Source organism: Castor canadensis, chromosome 12, assembly GCF_047511655.1.
Source record: "Castor canadensis chromosome 12, mCasCan1.hap1v2, whole genome shotgun sequence".
Lineage (NCBI taxonomy): Eukaryota > Metazoa > Chordata > Mammalia > Rodentia > Castoridae > Castor > Castor canadensis.
Genome location: NC_133397.1, coordinates 20,684,966 through 20,707,828, shown reverse-complemented (window position 1 = coordinate 20,707,828; position 22,863 = coordinate 20,684,966). Strand labels below are relative to the sequence as shown.

At 38.3% G+C, this 22,863-nt stretch overlaps 1 protein-coding gene across 7 annotated transcripts in view; it reads left to right on the top strand.

The window, feature by feature from the left end:
• The first annotated feature begins 360 nt into the window (after positions 1-360).
• Positions 361-22,863, top strand: part of Itsn2 (intersectin 2) — a 125,207-nt gene continuing 102,704 nt past the window's right edge. The window contains exons 1-2 of one of the 7 annotated variants that reach the window (XM_074049278.1): positions 361-440; positions 22,322-22,385. In XM_074049278.1, the coding sequence (XP_073905379.1) occupies positions 22,355-22,385 (31 nt within the window). In that variant the 5' untranslated portion in view covers positions 361-440; positions 22,322-22,354. Of the gene's footprint in view, positions 441-678; positions 881-22,321; positions 22,386-22,863 lie in introns of those variants that run through there. The other 6 variants (XM_074049277.1, XM_074049281.1, XM_074049279.1 and 3 more) reach the window with 6 other exon arrangements.

The window sequence follows — 22,863 nt, the reverse complement described above, 5'->3', positions numbered from 1 at the left end:
CAGGTGGAGGAAGAAATATTTACCTCCTGCAAGCAGGAGAGTTTGGGATAGTCTTGCTGGGTGACAGCAGGTTGCTCTTGAGTGTGAACAGGGGTACAGGGTGGTCCTCATTGGCTTTTTTTGTATGGTGGAGGGTGAAGAGTGGTGAATGGACGGCTCTGGGGCATGGTTAAGTCCTTCAGGGGTCCCCGAGAAGTATCCACGAGGACAAGCGGGAGCAACCTCTTTCCCACCTTCCACTCTCCAATTCCCGGGAACTCTTGCCCCGGGATGAGTGAAGAAACCCCCAGTGAGTAAGAAGGTCCCGGAGACAGCCCCATGTGTGGTGCCACAGGGACGCGCGTGCCGGGCACTGCTCGGCCCCTTCCAAAACCCTGGGGTCTGCGGTGGCAGGAAACGTCCCCCCAACCTCAGCTGGTCACCTCGGGAGGAGGAGCCAGGTGGGTCGTCGCAGCTCCAGGAAGGGCTGCCGGGCTCGGGTTTCCCGGGAGAAGGGGCGCTGCGGACCAGGGGCTGAGGAGACGAGCGGGGCAGAGTCGGGTTCCGGAGGGTGGAGAGTTGGCGCCCACAGAAGGCCTGCCGGGCGGACGGCCGGACTGACGGACGGGCGGGCAGTCAGCTCCCTCCCCCCCCCCCCACCCTCGGCTTCCTGCGGAGGCCGCGGCCGCCATGTTGTTGTGGGACTGAGGCGGCGCCGGCAGCCGAGCGGCCGTGACAGGCTGCGCAACAGGTTCGCAGCCGGCGGCCTGACGACCTCCCGGTGGCGGCGGCGGCGGCGGCCGCGGCGGCGCAGAGCAGGGTCTCCCGGCGCCCGCTGGGCCCGCGCTGAGGAAGCGCCGAGTCGCGCCGTGACGTGCGGGAGGCGCAGCGGGGCCGCCAGGTGGGTGAAGCCGCGTCGTCCGGGTGCCGCGGGGCGCAGGGCAGGTGCGGGCGGGCACCCCAAGAGGCTCCGCGGGCCGGGCTGAGGCGGCGGCGGCGCGGGGAAGGCGGGCGCGGGTCCCCGGGCTCCGTGCTAGGCCCCTGGCGGGCTCGGCCGCGCCGGGCGGAAACCCGCGGCCCCGGTTCCTGCCCCCCCGGCTTGGCCGGGGTGGACGCCGAGGGGGACCTGGACTCCGCCGCCTTGGGTGGCAAGTGGCGGACGCTGCGGGGGGTGGGGGGAGGGGCAACAGGGCGACGCGGACCCCTGTGGCTTTGGAGTGACGGCAGAAGAGAGCCTTGGGGGCCCCGCGCGTCCCCCCGGTTTAGTCCGGCCGCATTGGTTTTCTTTCCCGGTCGTGGTGGGGGCCGAATGTCAGGCGAGCCCCCTCCCGGTGCGACAGGAAGGTGGCCGGAGTCACTGGAGGACAGTGGGCGGACAGCTTGGTGTCCCTGCTCGCGGTCGGCCAAAGTTGGGTCAGGTTCAGCGTTGTCGACCCCCAGGGCATATAGAAAACACTGTGAGAAGTAAAATCCTGAAACCAGAATGAACTTGATTGCTTATTAAAAAAAGACAAAACAACAAAAACCCGGACGCCTGCATGGTGCGTCGGGAGCCGGCAAGCCGAGGCTGCAGCTGCAGACCTTGTTTGCACGGGCAAAGATTTATCGTTTATTGATCAGGTGCTGTGTCGCTGGATGATTGCGGATGGCCAAGTACTTTTCGTTTGAAACTTGTGCTCCTAATGCGTTAGGGATATTTTTGATAGCGCCACCCACTTCATGATCGCAATTAAGGTTAGCACCACGATTACTGCTTTACGACACGCTTCTGGTCTGCTTTACTAGAGTTTACTTGCGTGCTCAGAGGTAGACAAGGGGCGACTTGAAATTTCGTGGTGTTAGTCAGCTTAATTTAGGCAGCGTAGACTGTAGGTTAAGCTTCTTCAGCCTCTCAAAGAAATCAGTTGCCTCTCTTCCCTCTGAGAGTTTGCTGTATTGCTAATCATTTATAAAACCTAAAAGCAACCGAGAAATAACACAGAAAACTTTGATATGAATTGACGATGGAGTCCTGCAAAATTTGAAGGGAGCAACTCCAGTGTACTCACTTTGAGATTTTGGGGCTGTGTCTCTGATTGCCTTGTCATTTTAAAAGTGAATAAAATGGATGTATTTCTTGTTTTTGAAGAATTGGGGCAGGGGGCGGCGGGACATGTGCATTGCTGCTGTTTGGATCTAACAAAAAAGCATCCTAGCTTTATTTATTTATTGTTTAGAGACAGTGTCTAGGTGTGTAGCCCCTGCTGGCCTGGAACTCACAGTCTTCTTGGCTCAGCCTTCCAGATGTTGGGATTACAGGGTTTTGGGATTATAGGATGCTGACATTACAGACATGTACCACCGTGCCTGCTGCAAAAGCTTGCATTTTTTTTTTTAACCCTAATGCAGCCATACGTATTCTCTCTGTTCGCTTTTATAATGAAAGTTAGACCGTTTCGCAAAATCTTGGCCTGTATTAAATTATTGAACAGGGAGATACAGTTGTTAGTTTAACTCGTTTCAAGGCTCTTGATTTTTCCTGGATGTGAGGAAATATGCTAGGCACATTCTGGGGATTTGATTAATTTTTTTTAATTGCATTTCCACAAAAATAGTATACACCTATCATCGAAACTCAGCAGCTTTCAAGATTTTCTTTACTCATCTTTTTTCTTTTTTCTACTTATGCCTTTTAGTAATTTTATCTTATAGTTAGTCTCTCTTTTTTAAAGTGGAAATTTTCTTATATAACCTTAGGGTTTTTTTTTTTTTTTTTTTTTTTTTAAATGGTACTGGGGTTTGAACTTAGGGCCTCACTTACTAGGCAGGTGCTCTGCTCTTGAGCCACACCTCCGTCCTTTTCTGTGTGTGTGTGTGAGTGTGTGTGTTGGGCATTGAAGCAAGGGCTTTGCACATGCTAAGCACACATTTTAGCATGGAGCTGCACCCCCAAGCACAGGATTTTTAGTTTTAATTTTATGGGTTTACAAATTTTTATCTTCTTAGTAAGAAAACTCAACTTTCTTAAGTATTTGAGTGTATCTGTCATGGTTGTAGAGCCCTTACTAATATTAGGCCCTACACTAAGTGTTTTATGTAATTATTTAAGGCTCACAAAGACCCCAGGAGTAATTATTGTTCACCTGTCAAACAGATCAGTGAAATGTTATCTTGGAGATAATAAGTACTAGACCTAAGTTTCGAACCAAGACCATTTTAACTTCAGCACCTGTGCCCTTATCTTGTACATGCATCTTGGTTCAGGAAAAAAAAAAAGATTATATAAGCACTCAATAATTATTTTTGAGTGAATGAAAGTACATACTAGTATGTTGATAAGTAGTATTTTTTTCTCCTGGTACTAGGGATCGAACCCAGGGCCTGTGCATGCCAGTGAGGAGGAGCCAGGTGGGTTATTGCAGCTCCAGGAAGGGCTGCTGGCCTCCCCTGGAGGAGAGAGGAGAGTCCTCCCACTGACCTGCCTCCCTAGCCATTGGTTTTTTGAGATGTGGTCTTGCTGTATAACCTGGACTAGCTTCGAACTTGTGATCCTCGTGCTTACACCTCTGAAGTGCTGGGATTTATAGATGTGTGCCAACACACTGTACAAAACATTTTTATATACTGTGTTTGTAAAACATGTATATTATGTTGTAGAAATGATTCACAATGAACTAATGACATTACTAAAATGTGCTAAATTTGTTATCGTCTAATAGTTCATGTATATATATTTTAAAATCCTTTATTTGTGGGAATTGACTTTGAAGAAAGGCTGAAAAGGGAAAAACATTTTGTGTGTGCTAATTGTTAAAGGCACATTCTAGTGTGAGGTAGAAAAATAAGAATGTTTAGAATTGTGTGGTCTCATAGATCTAAAGCTGAACATGCATCAGAAGAAACACTGCATGTGCACCTGGTTCATTTTTTGCATCTGTGCCATCCCACAGCTGTGGAGTACTAAGTTTGAGTTTTCTTGTGTAAAGTGTGCATATAAGTATTCTTGAGAAAGAGGAACTAAACTGGCCTTAAAGGATGTGAAAGCAGAGAGGAAGTGGGGGAGGAAGGGAGGAAACTGAGCAGAAATAGGGCAGTGAACAGATCAAGAAATAATTTATCTTCATGACTCTCAGAGGGCAGCATATTTGATTTACAGAATGCATAGTATTATTTTGAGAGACTCAATTAAACAATTTCACAGCTACTCAGGACACTGAATAATTTACTTACTGTGGAGCTATTCAGCAGTGATTATGGTAGACATTTAGGGGTCTTCTACCAGATGGTAGACATTTAACTTGTTTTATTTAACCAGCTGTTTTATTTTGTAGATCTGTTTCTTGGTGAATGAATATTCATTTTAGAAAAAGTCTTCGTGACTTAATAAAAATTCCATGTATTTTTATAAGACTATAGGCATTTAGGTTAGACCTCCTGCCTCTAGCTTCATCACCAAATAGCTGTATGACCTTGGGTAAGTTTCTTTAGTTCTCTAAGTTTCTGTTTCTTCATCTGTAAAATGGGGATGGTAATAGTACTCTTCATATAGTGCAGTATGTAGTATAAAGTGCTTAGGATAGTGTTGCTTGTATAAGTGTCCATAAATGTTACATCATTCCAAGTTGCTTCAGTGAGAAATTTCAGACTAATTTAGCTTAATCTCATTTATTTATTTATTTGGTCTGGAAAAGAAGTCAGCTTTTTTTTTTTTGTCTGTAATTTTTAATCTAATATTAAACTAATTCATATAAGAAGGCTGGAAAATAGAGTAGAAGAACTGGCCCACATTCTCATCCTCAATAAGAATCGGCTCATTTAGTCCCTTTTATTCCTACTGCTTTTGGTGATTGCTTCAAAGTCTTTGAATTCAGGTGCTTAAATTATAGTACTTTTCTTTGTGAGGAAGACTTAAGCTAGAGGTTGATTGGGAAGAATAGTGTCAAATTGCAGAGCTCCAAATAGGAGCCAACAGGCCTTTTCACTAGTTATTAGGAGGACTGTAGTAACCTGGCTTTGCCATTTTGTTTTTGTTAAAGCACACTGGCATGTTTAGACACTACTCACCACTTTACCACCCCTCCTTCCTCAGTCTTCCATCTAACATGCCTTTGTGGTACTTGTCCATTGACAGCTTAAACATAGGAATTGGACAGGTCAAGTTAATAAAACTTACAATTTATGTAATATTTAGTGGCATTAATTCTTAGGGATTATAAGTGAGCGCTCTAGAGATTAACGAAATTTGCTGAGAATGATGTGTATGGACTGGGAATGCAAATATAGCTTTCTTCCTCCAAAGCATTTTCATTAAGTCCTGAAAACCCACATTGTAGAAGAGAAACCTGCTTGTCACTAGAAGCATTTTAAGTTTTCCTCTGCTAAAGCTCTAGTGAAATACTTCTAACTTGTTTTTATTTTGCTGTAGAGACTTGTATTGGAAGGCTTTCCCTGATTTCCCTTCAGCCCCTCTGTCTGGTCTTCACTCCAGTGATTCTTCTTGGAGTTGTTCCCTCCTTCTTCCAGCATTCTGGTTCCTACCTTGAGGGTTCCACTGGGTTCTACAGAGCTGAGGATCTTGGATGGTTGGGATGGAAATAGCCATTTGGATTAGATATGGGTAACCCCAAATCTTTTCTGATACTACTCTCTAGTACATATAAAAGATGATGGTAATCCCATCCTGAAAGACCACATGCTGTAGCTCACTCTGAAATCCATTTTCTGTTTTGTTCACCTCAGTAGTTTGACTTTTCCTCATCTTTATTTTTCTAGGGGCATCACTGAGCAGGAAAAAGAAAGCCATTCCACAGCTTTTTCATCAACTATTTTCCCTTTATTCACAATCACTATCTTTCTTTTTAAAAAGTTGAAACCAACAGAAGTTGGTACTCATAATTCCTGATATGGAATCCATCCTGTCATTTAACAAGTATCGAATGTTTACTTGCAGGAATGGTCCAAACATTGATCTTATATGTAGCCAGTGAACAGAATACCAGCCCCCCCCCCCAAGGCCCTTAAATTCAAGAAAGGAGAGGAGAGATGATAACATGTCTAGAAAGTTAGAATTTGCTAAGGGCCATGTAACTATGCCAGCCTTCCGAATTACCAAGGAACTCAAGACTGAAGAAGCTTCACAGTGCACTTTTATGAGTAAAATGGTAGCCTTAATGTAAATTAAGAAATTTAATAACATTTTAGGATACTATATTTAAGATAAATGTGCATTATTTTATTACTATTATTTGGTTTACACCCAGCAGAACTCTGAATATTTCTTTTTTCTAGTCACCAGAAAGAAAATGCACAATGTGAGCATAGAGCAGAGATTTGTCAAATGGTTTAAAATAGATACATCAATTTGATTTTTCCTAGAAGTGCTGTATTTTTTGTTTCAAAATCCTATTAACTTTTTATGTACAGTATTTTGTGTTGTGATGAACAATAGATAGTCTATGCAGAAAATTGGAAATCTATAAGGAAATTTAAGGAAGAAATCACTAGTAGTCATTCATATTACTCAGAGATAATCATTGTTAATATTTTGGTAGATCTCCTTCCAGAACTTTTTCTTTGCAGATAATGGAATTATGAAACTTCCTTTAATCACCACCCTTGTACTTATAATCATTATCTTTTATTACTTCTCTAACATTAAGGTAGTTTATAATTTTTTTGTTCAAAACTGCTGTAACTATTTGTTGTTCACATCTATGAGTATTTCGTTAGAATAAATTCCTACTAATAGACATTGGACTAAAAATTATGGATCCTTCTTTAAGGTCTTGATAAAAATTACCATTATTCAGAAAAATTAATCAGTATCAAAGTGTAAGTGAAACCAATCCTGTTTCCCCATATCTTTGGAAACACTGTCTTAAAAAAAATCTGCTAATTTAGAGGCTAGATGTGATAGCACGCACCTATACTCCCAACTACTCTGGAGAAGAAGGAAAAGATAGGAGGATCAGGAAGAGGTAGGAGGATCGTTTTCAGGTGATTTAGGGCAAAAGCTGGAGCTCCTATCTGAAAAACAAATTAAAGCAAAAAGGCTGGGAGCAAGGCTCAAGTGATAGAGTGCTTGTGCAAGGCCCTGGGTTAAAACCCCAGTACTGCCCAGAAAACCAAACAAATCTGCTAATTTAATAATGACTAGTTTGTTTTAGTTTTTCTTTCTCTCTATATTTTTTTTCATGTTCTTGAAAAATGTTGTTCTCTGCTTCTTATTTCATTGGCATGTTCATCTCTTTAAGAATTCTTTATATATGAAGAACAGTACCTTTCCATATAGGTGTAAATTGTTTCCCAAGTTTGTCTCTTAGTTTTGTTTATGGACTTAAAATGATAATAATAGTAGCTAACAGTTACAGTACTTCCTGCATAAAATGTATTCTTAGTGTTTTACATTTACTACCTCATTTAGTTTTTACAACTTTCCCGATGAGGTAGTGCTGTGATTAACCCTATCTACGAAGTCCTTTGACATTGTCTTGTAAATTCTTAAGTTTTTTTCTCAGTGCCTCTTCCCATTCCTGTTCTTAGTTCCTAAAACTTTTCCGTAGCTTGACACCTATTGGTTAGCCATTTATTATTCAGTGTAGGAGTCATTTACTCTAGGATTGCTGTCTAATAACCTTCTAGTCCTTAATGCAAGGTGAGGTGCCCCTCGTCTGTCCTTTTGTTGTACCTATAGTACTTATATTGAATTCCAGCTTTTGGTCTTACTCTCCCTTTGCATTCCCTTCTCTTGTACATCTGATGACTCAGTAAATAATTGGTGATTTGAATTAAAGATGCTCATGGTTGATGCTGGCGATGTTAAGAATCAAATCAACCTTCCCAGTATATGAAATAGAGAAACTTAGATTGAGAAAGTAAACATTGGAACTGGTCTTTGAAGGTCAGTGGGGGTGCTGGGAGAAGGAGGGGCCCAGAGACAGAAGTGGTAATTTCCCATTCAAGGAACAGTGAGTTGTTTAGAAAGATTTTGAGAATTATTAACTTTGCTTCTGGGAAAGCCTGAGGAATAAATCCCTCTTTGACTTCAGTGTGTGTGTGTGTGTGTATGTGTGTGTTTTTGTTTTGTTGAGATGGGGATCTTTCTTTCTGTGTTGCCCACATTGACTTCAAACTCCTGAGCTCAAGTGATATCCCACCTCAGCTTTCTGGGTAGCTAGGATTACAGGTGTGCACCATCACACCGGTCTAAACACAGTATATATATTTTTATATTGTTCAGAATGTTTGATTCTTTCTTCTAGATTCTGTATATCCACACCTATAAAACAGGCTTAAATTTTTTTTTCTGATTTCCTTCTTTTACTAATGTAATGAGAGAAGTTGGAGAGTCCTGACATCTTGATAAGATTCTGAAAAGTTCAGGGAAATTTGGTGAATTGGTGGGCAGGTCTACTGGAAGCTTTTGCTAGAAGTCCCAGAGAACATGCCCTGAGCTTTGTCAGATTCCATTCATACTTTTCCCAGACTGTAAACACATTTGATTATACTTTAGCTCGATCTCTCCAGCCTTGATCATACTTCTGATTCTATTCTTCAGCTTTGATAAGAGACATTCTTCTCTTAATTTACTAGCTTGATTTTGAGATACACTGATTTCTGGTCTTGAATGAGAATAAGAGAGCCCTGCGGGATATTGACAATATAATTTATTTTTTCATTTAATGTAAATATTTTTCCATTCCTTTTCCCTTTTAAATTTAACTTTCTCATTATGTAGCTTAAAACTTTTTCTTTATGAAAGTAGTACATATCAATTAGTAAACTAGAAAAAATAAGGAGAATAAAGTCATTCCAAGTCCACCATCTCTGCTGAGATTTTCTGTGGTAATATTTATCCATGAGGTTATTCTGAATATTAAACATATGTTTAATGTAACTATTTCATAATAAATGCAACAATAATAATCAGGATTGTCTTTTGGTTAGGTTTATTGAGGGCTGCCGCTCTGGATTGTTTAGAGTGAGGGAGTGGGCCAGGGTCTCTGTATCTTTCATTGCTCTCTCTCTCTCTTCTCTTTTTGCTGGAACTGAGGTTCGAACTCAGGGCTTTGGTCTTGCAAAGCAGGAGCTTTACGTCTTGAGCCACACCTCCAGTCCATTTTGCTGATTATTTTGGAGATGGGGGTATCTTGAACTATTTGCCTGGCTGGCCTTGAACCTTGATTTTCTGAAACTCAGCCTCCCAAGTAGCTAGGATTATAGGTGTGAGCCACTGGTGCCCGGCTTCATATCTTTTTTTTTTTTTAATAATTAAAATTCAGTTTCAGAATTTGTTTTTAACGTTCCCAAGGGGCCTGTGAAAATGTTTAGTGAGTTTTCCTTTAAAGTGTGGTTTATCTTTGGCCAGCATCACAGTTGGCGAATGACTGTAGACTTGAGACCCTACTAGGATTGCCCTTATAGTGGTGATATCAGTGTTTGTTAACAAGATAACCACGATAGCAAGTAAAGACCTGTAGTGTAGGGCTTGGCACTTAATAAGTATCCAGTGATTGTTGGGTGCTATTATTATTTTCATAATGATAAAGTACACACTTAAACATTTTAAGTCATAAGAGCACTTGCAGTTTCAATGTTGTGTGGTCCAATTGAACTAATTATTTTTAAACAGCTTTGTTGAGTCTAATTTACATATGTGAATTTGATTTTAGGTGGCAGCATAATGCTTGGTTCAGTATATTCCACCATTGTTAGATATTCTGTTCCAACATCTTTATACTGCTTTTGCCAAAAAGCACTGACTTCTTACTTGGGCTCAGGAGTAAACTAAAGACAGGACAAAACCTTAGCATTCGGCCTCTATTTTGTGTTTGTCTTTGCTCTAAGCCATTCACTTTGCACTTACTTTGCAATCATCTTGAGTTCCAGAAAAGACAGAACTTGTCAATAACATCTTTATGATAAAGGACTGAAAGTACCTCTAAGAAACAGCAGAGATCCACAAGACAGACCACTTGCCAGGTAACAATGACTTGTGTATCCTGCCTGATAAGGACAGCAATAAAAACTTCTCTGGAACCTTTCCCAAAATAAGGACTGAGATAATGACCCCCTGGAACACCTGTGACCTGGACTGTTTATGCATACCTTTTTCCCTCACCCTAATTCTTTGTTTATAGCTAAGGCTCAAGCTCATGTCTCTGCCTCAAAGACGACTAAAGATCGGTAAAGTACTTGCTTTGCCTCTTCTCATGCCGTGTCCCCAGCCATGTGATAATCTCCTTTCTCTACCCTTTACCATGTCTCTTTATTTGGCATATAGGGGCTAGGGGCCAGACTTGACATATGGAATTCAAGAATTTGGGTCTGGGGTCCAAAACTCTGGTTTTCATGTCTATATTATTTCCACTTTTTTCCCTGTGATTGCTAAGGCTGCTGTGAATAACTTTGTAAATAAGGCATTTCTCATAGTTGGTAATGCAATTTCCTACGACAGGCTCCTAGAAGTAAAATTATTGACTTATAGGATATGAATGTTGGTAGGATTCTTAATTTATGTTTTCAAGTTGCCTTCTGAAAAGTAATATCATTTATACTCTTGTGGGTTGTGTGTACCAACACCTCATTCTTCTCCTGTTTGCTAGCCTTTGTATTAGTCAGGTTGGTTTTCTTTTTTGTTTGTTTAAATGGTATGTTTATAAGTAGAAGCAATGCAAAACTTACTTTCTTAATTATTAGTGATACTAACATTTATTAGTCCGTTTTCTTCTTTGGTAAATTATTTAAGGTCTTAGTGTTTTTGTTGTCTACTTTAGTAGCTCTCTGTATATTAAAGTGTTAACTATCATATGTGTTGGTTATAATTTTCTCCAGTTTGTTTACCTTTTAATTAAGTTTTTACAGAAATTTAAAATATTTATGTGGATAAATCTGTTTATTCTTTCTGTTGTGTTTTCTTATAGAGCTTCAAACCTGAAAATATTGTTTCCAAGGAGCCATATTTTACTTGAAAGTAAAGCATTTATCGTAATTCTTTTCCCCATATACTTTTTATTTGTTAAGTAAATAGTTTGCTTTAATGTTTACTCTTGATCTGAGACAGGTGAGAGGAGGCTAAATAGCTGGCTTTCTCCAGCTCTCCTTACAGTGATGAAGTCTGAGTCAATGCTATTCTTAGGTGTGTTTTTCCTCTGTGTGGGGGAATTGTCTTGTTCAGAGTTATTGACTGATTCTTCTGAAATTGGTTTAGTTTAAAGCTTGAATATAATTTGAGTGCTAGGTGCTTCAGTTTGAATTTATCATTTCTGTTCTTTTATGCCTTCTTGGCTTATTTGTTGATCTTTTGTGATGTAAACTTAATGTTTATAAAAGTCAATCTTATAATTTGTGTTTAAACATCTTAAACTGAAGAGGCTAAGTTGCAGAATGAGAATTAAGAACTAAGCTTGTATAGAAGAATTACTTTCTTTGAAATTTTTAGGTCTCAACATGCTTTGAGAGCCAATTATTAATAAATGTTTTTCTCAAATATTGGCTTAAATAATTAGTACAACTGTAATTTGTTTTAGTGAAATAAAGTTGATGAATGACTGTAGTTGAAAATAATGTTAATTGTTATTATAGCCATCATTTGTACCTTCTATGAGCCACATGTGTTACAGACATGATATGTAAGTCTTAAAATAATTTAGCATTTGAACTCATTTATTCATGGGTAAGTCCACAAACCTGAGGAGTAATGCCCTGGGATTCAAACTCAAGTAGGATGATCTGTTTTTAAAGTGTGTCAGCCTGCTTGACCTCCTGTGATTGAAAGTATGCTAATCTGTCATAGTCAGGAGTTTGTGCTTAAAGAATATCTTAGTGTTTACCATGTGACTGTCGGGCACTAGGTTTATGCAAACGAAGACATTGATAGGAGCTCACAGTCTACTAGAGGTGTGCAGGCATGAAACAAAATTTACAATGTTGGGTGGTATGTAGTTTAATGAAGTTTCCTTTGCATAGAATGTAGCAAAGGAAGCTTTCATAAGTGGAAATGTCACAAATAACGTAGGTAGTTCCACAGGTATAGAGGAGAGGGGCAAAAAAATAAGATGGAGTGGAGGTGGAGGGGAAGCATTTCAACTCTGGAAAGGCAGGCAGAGAACAGACACTTGAAACAATTGTATGGAATGTGTAGGATATTAGATTTAGAATAACAGCTTTATTGAGATATAATTTCATAAAATTCACCTTTTGAACATTTTTAGCATACATGTTCACAAAGTTCTGCAGCCACTACAATTATCTAATTTTAGAACATTTTCATCATCCTAAAAAGAACTTGGTGTGCCCTTTAGCACTCAACTCTCCCTTTCCCCCTAACACCTGTAGCTCTAGGCAGACACTAATCTGCTTTCTGACTTCATGGATTTGCCTATCCTAGACATTTCACGTAAATGGAATTATGCAATAGATATGTGGTCTTTTGTGACTTCTTTGATTTACCATCGTGTTTTCAAGATTCATCCATGTTGTAAATGTGTCAGTACTTAATTCTTTTAATGGCCAAATAGTATTCTATTGTAAGTATACACTACATTTTATTTATCCTTTCATTGTTTGGAATAGATATTTAGGTTGTTTCTTTTTTTGGGTGTTGTGATTATGGCGCTGTTAGCATTTGTGTACAGGTTGGTGTGTGGACACGCTTGTTTTCATTTCTCTTGGGTTCATTCTTAAAGGCTGAATTGCTGATTTATATGATAACCTACACTTTAATGTTTTGAGGAACTTCTAAATTGTTTTCCAAAGCAGTTGAGACAGTTTCTATTCTAAGCAATATGTGACGGTTCTACTTAGGAGATTGCATTTTATACTGTTGGTGAGCCACTGCCTAGAATCACAGCAGAAAACTTATTGAAAATTACTAGTTCTCCAGTATGGACCAAGATACATACTGGGTCATAAAGCTTTTCCTGATGGATGGTGAACTGGGGCCATTTACTTCCATTCCTATTATCTTTGATATGTATGTAATCTAAGTTATCAAGGATTATTGAAATTTAGTGTTCATGAACTAAAATTAGCTAGATCTTTCTGAAGTCTCTAATTTGGTTTTCTTTTTTAAAAAATTTGTCACCTGCAAAGGGAAGTACACTTACAGCAGGGATATGTCAAGAAACCCCTTTGAAATTGACTTTGGAATTAATAAAGACAGGACTGTAAAACAGGTACAGTATGTGGTAAGGTACTAGTAGGAGGGGGAGGGTGAATGGAGGAGATGAAAGTGAAGGAATATGGTTGATGGACTTCATATAACTATATGAAATAGAACAATGAAACCTCTTGCAATTGCTTTAAGTGGAGGGGCAGTAGGGTGGGGGAGATGGTGGAGGTGATCTAACCAATGTACATTGTCACAATGAACCCCCCTGTACAATGAATATATCCTATTAAAAAATCTGTCAGCTGTATAATGCTTTGGCAGCATTGGAAAATTCCTACTATGCATGCCCACATTTAGGTAGATACTGTTTTCACTGCACCAGTGGCATTGTCTTGAGTTGAATGTCTTTTAAACTCTGGTATCTTGGATTAATACTAAGGTGGAATTAATCATACATTTAAATTCTTCATTGACCATTTTGCTCTCATGTGATTATTCTATTACTTTAATTCATTATGGAGTTGTTTTTGTATTGGAAAACTGGAGTAGTGGGTAGGTTGAATTGTTGGATCCCCTGTCCTTTGAATGGTTTGAGAATTTGATGGATTACATAATTGAAAGGATCTTTTCCACTCCAGTATATTTTTTTCCCCTGTGGTACTAGAGTTTGAACTCAGGGCCTACTTTGAGCCACTCCACCAGCCCTTTTTTTGTGAAAGGGTTTTTCAAGATAGGGTCTCACGGAACTATTTCCCCCTCTGGCTTCAAACCGCAATCCTCCTGATCTCTGCCTCCTGAGTAGCTAGGATTACAGACATGAGCCATCAGCGTGCATTCCTGTCCATGCCCATACTCCCACCTCCCTCTGCCCCCACACTCCTGCCATCAGAGTAGCCATTGGTGCCTTGGAATTATATAACAGATTTTTGTGCATTTGTATGTTTTTTCCCTCCCTGGGAGAGTAACCGTAAGTTTTACCAGACTTTTTTTTTTTTTTTTTAAAGACGAGGATCTCCCAAAATTGAAGAATTCAGATTCATAATAGAATTTGTAGGTCTGTGGTGTTAAGTGTTTGGGGGAAGTGATACTTTGCTTTGACTAGTTATTGCTGTTCAGTGATACTTTCTGGATATACTATTGGTTTTAGTGTATCTAGTTCCATGTTAGAATATTTCCACTTTATTCTTTTCCTGATAATTTTTCTTCCTATTAGAACTGGAAGTTTGCTTTAAAATATCCTCATTCCAATCAAAACAGTCACATTACCCCCATCAATATGTAATATGTGTAATTTTTGTGTGTCAGCTAAAAAAAAAAATCAGTTTAACTGGTCATTGGCAGCTCGTGCCTGTAATTCTAGCTACTTGGGAGGCTGAGATCAGGAGGATTGCAGTTTGAGGCCAGCCTGAGCAAATAGTTCTCTAGCCCCATGTCCAAAATAACCAGAGCAAAATGGGCTGGAGGCATGGCTTAAGTGGTAAGAGTGCCCGCCTAGCAAACATGAAGCCTTGAGTTCAAACTCTAGTACTGTCCCCCCATTCAATTTAAATGAAAAAAATTCTCATTCCACATTTATTACTGTTTTGTATTTATATTCTTGGATGGTCTGGATGTTATAATGAAGAGCACCATTTTGAGGCTGGGCGCCAGTGTCTCACACCTGTTATCCTAGCTCCTCAGGAGGCAGATATCATGGGGGATTGTTCAAAGCCAGCCTGGGCAATTAGTCTTCGAGACCCTATCTCAAAAAAACCCATCACAAAGAAGGGCTGGTGGAGTGACTCAAGTGGTAGAGCACCTGCCTAGAAAGCTTGAGGCCCTGAGTTCAAGCCCCCATACTATACCGCGAAAACAACCCCCCAAAATCACTATTTTGCTGCAGTGACTAGACTGAAGAATAAACAAAGGTAAAGCTCTAGATTATAGTTGGCTATTGGGTTAAAAGATGGCATTCTTGGTTTTTGAAAGACAAGTTGAAATTTACTAAAGAGTTCTCTTCACTGAATTAATGTGATCTTAATATTTGTCTGTTTAATTGCTTGATATTTTTGTGTATGTGTTTTATATAAGATTGGAAAAAAAAACAAGAGAAGAAAAAAAATTTCACCCCAGATCTTTCCACCTAAATCAATTACTTTTAGTGTGTTAGTGCTTTCCAATCAGGATTTTGTATTTAGATAGATATTATGTGTATGTGTGTGTAGTATATAATATTTTTATATAGTTGTAATCATAGGGTACATTGCATTTTGTCACTCATTGTGATAGAAGATTTTTTTTTATGTTCATAGTTTCTGTGTTTCAGTAACTGTTATTTTTTGTAGTAGGTAGACTATGACTTATTAAATATACTTCTGTTTTCATGCTTAGGTTATTTATTTTTCTTTTTGCCATCATAAATAAAACTGTGATAAATATTATTATTCAGTGAATGTATTTTTAACATTTACTTTGCCAAACACGGTTACATGCTAGAATCATAAAGATATGGTCCTTTCACTCAGGAGGTTTTCTTTTAACCTTTGACACATGCATATGTAATTATGAATACTTGTCCTCATATTTTATACTTTTGTGTTTTTTAAAAAAATGTATATCATAAACATTTCCTATCTTTAAATTGTCTTTTGTAGCTGGGCATGGTAGCACGCATCTATGATTCTTGTCCTTAGGAGGGGCAGGAAGATGGAGAATTCAAGGCCAGCATGGGCTGCATAGTAAGACCCTGCCTCAAAATAAGCAAACCAACAAAAAAATGTCACTTATAACAGGGGATAATATTCTGAGTGGTTTTAAGTTTATTTTCTTACTCCTTTCTATCATTTGGTAAATTAACTTATTTGTATTTTTTCTATATCGATAACACTGTCCTATGCATCTTTGCTATCTGTTTTCCTTCTTTGGATTACTTTCTTAAATTCCTATAAATTGAGTCAAGTGAGTATTTTGTTTTGGATGAATGTGCCAAAGTTAGAGGTACAGTTTTACCCTGTGTTAAGTCTACTTCTGAGATATTTGCTTTTTCTTTGTTGCTACTTTGCAAATTGTTAGATTTAGTTTTTGAACAGGTTCAAGTTTATAGAAAAATAGAACAGATAGTACAAGGTTCCCACATATCCTTCCACCTGTCCCACACACAATTTTTCTGCTACTCACATCTTACTTTAATATGGTACTTTGTTACAAATAATGAGCCAATATTGATATGTTATTATTAACTAATGTCCACACTTTATTCTGTTATCCTGTTTTTGCTTAATGTCCTTTTTCTGTCCCAGGATCACATTACATTTAGTTGTCATTCATGGGTGGTGAGGGAAGGCAATACTGTGTTTGAACTCAGAGCCTTGTTCTTGCCAGGCAGACTCTCTACCACTTGAGCCATGCCCTCAGCCCTTTCTGCTTTTGTTATTTTTCGAGTAGGATCTTGCTTTTTATTTTATGCCCAGGCCTTCCTGGATGGTGATCCTTCTATTTATGCTTCCTGAGTAATAGCTGAGATGATAGGCATCCATCACCATGCCCACCCAGCCCAGGCTGGCTTCAAACCACAATCTGCCTGCTCTCCACCTCCCGAATAGCTAGGATTACAGGCAAGTAACCATACCTAGGCTTGACATGGTCAGGCTCCTCTTGCTTGTGACTTTTTCTTAGACTTTCTTTATATTTGATGACTTTGATGGTTTTGAGGGGTAGTGGTCACTTGTGCTGTAGATATATGCACATGTTAGAAATTGTTGGTATCTTGGCCTGAGTGGATTGAGTTAATGGGTTTTGGGAAGGAAAATCATAGTAGTAACCACCATTTTCATTATCACCTGGCTGAAGTGGCACTTGTTGGGTTTTTCCTCACTAAAATTCCTCCCTTCCTTCCTTTCCAGGCTGTATTGTACCCTTCTGCCTTTTTTTCTTTATGGGCTCTGATTCTTTCTTAGGGACTAGAGTGATGAGAAAGGTAGCCACTGCTAGATATTGCAGGTTGATGGTGGTGGTGGAAGAGTGGAAGAAATAGTTTTGCTTCCATATCTATTTCTCTACTCCAAAATAAAAATCCAGATAGATCAAATATATACATTTAAAGAAACCCTAAATCACAAACATATTAGAACAAAATATAGGCCTATTTATGATAGAAGACCTGGTATGATAGGATATTTAGCAGTCATTAAGGAAAGATTTTGATATAAAAATAAGAACATTGGTATAATTAAAAAATACCCTAAAATTGAAATGCAACAAGCTGGATAAAAAGCATTTATAAGTTGTGCATAGTGGTATGCACTGTAGTTCAAGCTACTTGGGAGGTTAAGGCAGGAGGATCACTTCAGACTAGAAGTTCAAGGCCAGCCTGGAGCACATAGTAATACTCTATCTCAAAAGAAGCATTTGTAATATATATTATAGGTAAAAGCTTACTGTCAACCAGAGTAATGCTTTTTATGTGTTGTTATTGTAATGCATGGAAAAGGATCTGTGGAAGTACACAGGACATGTTGTTAGCCCTAGACAGTTTAAGGAATTGTGATAGGGATTGGTCATCAAAGGAAACTTTGACTTTCCTTATTTGTACATTTTAAGTTTTTATAATGATATAAATGTGTCAAATGAACATTAAAAGATAAATTCTTATGACTCCCTCTTGTTGACTACAATTTTAAAGAATATGGTATTTCTGATGAACTTTGTCTTAGAAGAAGCTTAAGATGGGGGGTGGGGGGAGGGGGGCAGGTGGTACAAACAATGTATACACATGTAAGTAAATGTAAAAACGATAAAAGAAGAAAAAAGAAGCAGCTTAAGACAATGTAAAGTGTCACAGAGTAGGTGAAACAAAATGATATGTGGGTATGTATACATTTGTGTAATATGTAAAAATAGGCTGTAAGGATGTACTCAAAATGGCTGATAGGGTTGTCTTTGGTAGTGATAGTGTGTAGAAGTAAAGAGTGACTGTCAGACTGTCTTTTTTGTTTCTTTGTTTTTTTGGCAGTACTGGGGCTTGAACTCAGAGTCTTACGCTTGTTAGGCAGGTGCTCTACCATTTGAGCCACTCCACTAGTCCTTTCTTTTTATAAGTTGCATTTTTTGAAGCCTTTGCTTTTGAATTATTTGTATAATAAAAGAATATGAAAAAGAGGGAAAAGACTGAGATGCAAGAAAATATATGGGTGAGTACCACAGACACACAGGAAAAGGATTCTTCTATGTCCAGTACAGTAGCTATTTAGCAACATTTGACTAGTGAACACTTGACATGTGGCTAATGAGCGCTTGAAATAGGTGTAGTCTGCACTGAATGGTGCTCTTAAGTGTGTATTACACACTGGAGTTTAGAGACTTAATTTAAAAAAATGTAAAAGGTCTCAATTTTTTATACTGATAATATGTTGAAATGATGATTCATAGCTATAAGTTAAATGAAGTATATTAGTAACACTAATTTCTCCTGTTTCTTTTTTCTTTCCTTTTTTTTAGTGGTACTGTGGTTTGAATTCAGGCTCTCAGATTTGCTAGGTAGGCACTCTACTGTTTGAGCTACACCTCCAGCCTCTTTTGCTCTGGTTATTTTTGAGATTAGGGTCTCACTTTTTGCCTGGTTTGTTATCCTTCTATTTATGTTTCCCAGCAGTAACTGGGATAACAGAGATGTACCACCATGCTCGGCTTTTTCTGTTGGCGGGGGGTCTCATGAACTTTTTGTCTGGGCTGGCCTCAAAGTGTGATCTTCTCAATCTTTGCCTCCTGAGTAGTTAGGCATGAGCCATAGGCATCCGTCTTTTTTCTTTGGCACTAGAGATTAAACCCAGGGTCTCTCACGTGCTCAGCAAATGTGCTACCCCTTAGTTATACTCCCAGCCTCTTTACTTTTTAAAATGTGATTACTAGAAATTTCAAATTATTTATTTCCATTATATTTCCATTGGGCAGCACTGCCACAGAAAATGGGCAAAAAAAAAATGAAAAGACAACTTTAATTTTCCTGTACAGTAAATATAGATATGAACATATGAAAGATGCCTAATTCAGGGCCTGGTGGTACACACCTGTAATCGTAGCATTCCAGAGCATACACAGGAGGATTTTAAGTTTGGGGCCAGCCTGGGCTACATTAGCAAGACCCTTTCTCAAAATAAAAACAAACAAGGCCTAGGGATGTAACTCATTGATGAAGTGCTTGCCTAGCATGTGTAGGGCCCTGTGTTTCATGTCCAGCACCATTAAAATAATAACAAAATAATAAGAATTTAAAATATTATTTTGGCTCTCAGATTGGTGCAGTATAAAATAATTATTTATACCAGATATTGTCAGGATTATGCAGAAAAGTATTCTTACATATTAGCAGGAGTAAAAATAATACCAAATTTTTAGAAAGCAATTTGGTATCCATTCTACACCTAGGAGTATTATTCTACTCAAATTCTCAGTGTATATGAGGATGTCTGAAGTGGCATGGTTGGACTGGAGGTGTGGCTCAAGTGGTAGAGTGTCTGCTTTGCAAGCACAGAGTCCTGAGTTCAAACCCCAGTTCCACAAAAAAAAAAAAAATCACAAAGTGACATAGTTTGTTAAGCAGAAAACAGGAAGCAGTATCTACTGATAGGAAATAAATTATAGTATATCCGTATTATAAAATACTACATATCTGTTTAAAAGAATACAGTTGACCTATTATGTATTGCTGTAGAAGAATGTCTGTAATATATAGAATGAAAGAGAAATTAACACTAGTATGCATAATATAATCTTATTAAACATGTTTATTTATATATGCATAAAATAAATCTGTAAAGCTAAATACCAGACCATTAACTGTGGTAGTGTCAGGAAAGGGTCTTCAGGTCTACCCCACTTCACCTGTCTATATTGTCTGCTCAATAGATTTTTCATGTTTGAGATTAACTTGTAATTATATTTATTGGGAGAGGAAAAGCTTAGTTAAGGGAGAAGAGCTTAGAGGAAACATGGTGTATTTCTGCTATATGTACTCAAAATTAAGTCTGAGTCAAGGGGTTGTGAATCTAAATCCCATCTTATTGGTACCTTATATTGAGAGACCTTATAGATGAAGTCCAATTTAAACTATTTGGTAATATCTGTTAAAATTGCAGTGTTTGTGCACTGTAACTTGCTATGTTCCACTTTTAGGGTTTATCTTTGGAAATATATCACATGTGTACCTAGACTTACATTTACATACAGATATGAGAAATGCTTATTGTAACATTATTTATGGTGATGAAAAATTGGAAACATGAAAAAAGTTGCAGAACAATGAAGTATGATTTCATTTTTTAAAGACAGTATTTGCTAATAATCAGAAAATCTGGAACAATATATTCAAAACTTGATTGTTAATCTTGGTACTTGATTTCCACTTTAATTATGTATTTATATACTTATGTATATGTACATATATATATTTTATATATATATATATAATATGTCTTCTTTTAAATTTTTTTCTAAGGTGGTTGTGCTTATTTCCATTTGTATCAGCAAGGTGTGAATGTAGCAGATTTTTGCCACATTGTTATTGCTTTGGTTCCTTGCATTGTTACCAGCCCTTCACTGTTTGATGAGTGGTCATCTGTTTTCCCAACCACACCAATCACTCTGCCTTTGCACCTACTGTTTCCCTCTGCCTACAGTATTTCCCCATATTCATTCATTTAACAAGTGTTCAGATGGGTAGGACCTAACCTAATTTGAATGTACACATCTGCTTGGTTCAAAGAAACTAATTTGCATGTGACCTGGGCACTTGGGGGTCCAGGAGATCAACAGTCTGTCTTTAGCCTTGCCTTTTGAACTGTTTAAGCCTGTTGAAGCCTGTTGAAAAGAGCAAAAGGAAGGTTGCAGAAAAAAAAATCTGTATGTTCTTAATTCCTTTTTTCCTGCTTCCAAATTTACAAATGTCTCCATTCATCCCTGCTGCTATTTGTGAGCTTTATTTAAATCCAGAGCCAGGAATGTCTGTCCCGTTATGGCCGAACTTTATGCCCAAGAGCTGTCTAATGCCATTTAGTTCAGGTCATCTTCCTTTCTACTCCTTTTTGGAAATTAAATCTGTCTTTTTTCTTCTCCAAATAGTTTTTTCTCTCATCTAAAAAGTAAAGCCTTATAATAACCCTTTCTCCCTTTCTTAAAACTCATTCTTCTCCTCCCATCCCTTCTTCTGCAGTATTATCCCCGTTTTGATTACTAAGTACATTTGTATAAATTTGCTAGGTCTTCACTCTCCCTGACTTGTCCTGCCCTCAAGTTTCTTGAAACAAATTTTGAATTTTCTATTAATTCACAATTAAGTAATGTTCAACATTCAAAATGATATTGCACTTGCCCTTCCTGGATGTTTGCAAAATAACAGCCATTTATTGAATACATATTGTGTGTCAGGCAGTATAATGGATTATGTCTAATACTTTAAAAAAGCAGTCTTCCAAAGTATCTTTATAGATGAGGAATCTGAGACTTGAAGGTTAAATAACTTTTCCATTATTACAGCTAGGTAAATAGCTGAGTGGATTTGTTAATCTTTTTTTAGTGCAGAGAACTTTCCTAGCACTTTTAGTTTTGTTTAAATAAACATATATATGTGTTTTAATAATTATGTATGTATTTTAATATTTACTTTTAGACTCTGTGTGTGTGTGTGTGTGTGTGTGTGTGTGTGTATGTGTGTGTATGATGCTGGGGCTCAAACCCAGGGCTTCATGCATGTTGGTAAGCGCTTTACCACTGAGTTACACCCTCAGCCCCTTGTTAGACTACTTTTTAAGCTTGGACAGCTGAAACATCTGTGCTACATTTATTTTAGATAGGTTCTTATTTGGGGGATTTTTTTGAAAAAGAGTATTATGGATTTCCATGGTATTCTTGTATACTTAATTTATACTGTTGATTTCTCTGAGATAAATTCTTATCTAGTTATAATAGCCCTTCCTCTCTCCTAAACTAGTTTCTGTAAGAATGTTGGTTTATGCCAAAGGATTCGTTAGTCAGTATCTGTTATTAAATATGTGACTGGTTCTTTTAAGTAGTTACATGTTTAAGGCAGCACAGTAATCCAACAAAATCTCCTACTCTTCCCCAAATGTAAACTGTGCCTGCTCAGCAGCAGCAGAAGCTCTGCATTGCTTTCTGTTGGAAGTGTGAACTGAAGGGGACAGACATTCCTACTGTTTAACCAGTGCAATAACCTGTGATGTGCCCTTGTTGTGTTATTAATGGCATGTTTTTATGTTGCAGATGGCTAAGAACTAGCAAGGAAAATTCAGGACCATGATGGCTCAGTTTCCCACAGCAATGAATGGTAAGCAGCTTTATGCTTGTTGCTGTTGGGTTTTCTTTTTCACTTTTGGTAGAGGCTTAAAATATTTGTGTAGATAATTTTCCTTATCTTGTAAATGTAAAACTTAAACTCTTCTTTTAAATGATACTGAAAATTTTATTTCAGAACACTGCACTCCTGTTATAGCATTATGCAGCAAATTCCATGTCTCTGTGTAAGCATGTTCTGCAGTATCATCTGGAATGTGTGCTGCCATTGAACAGTTCAGAATAACCTAAAAAATAATTGTGTTTTGTGCATAAAACTGGAGATAAAGATAGAGAGGGCTATTAGGTGAACAGTAAAGATGTTTTGGGTAGCAGAGGATGATTGCAAACAGATAAAGCCAATAAAGTACCACTTAATACACGTCAGATTTACTTTTTCCTTTATGAAGAACTATGTATATCCACATAAATAATGGTTCAGTATGAAACACTTTAAAAGAAAATGTTTAGGT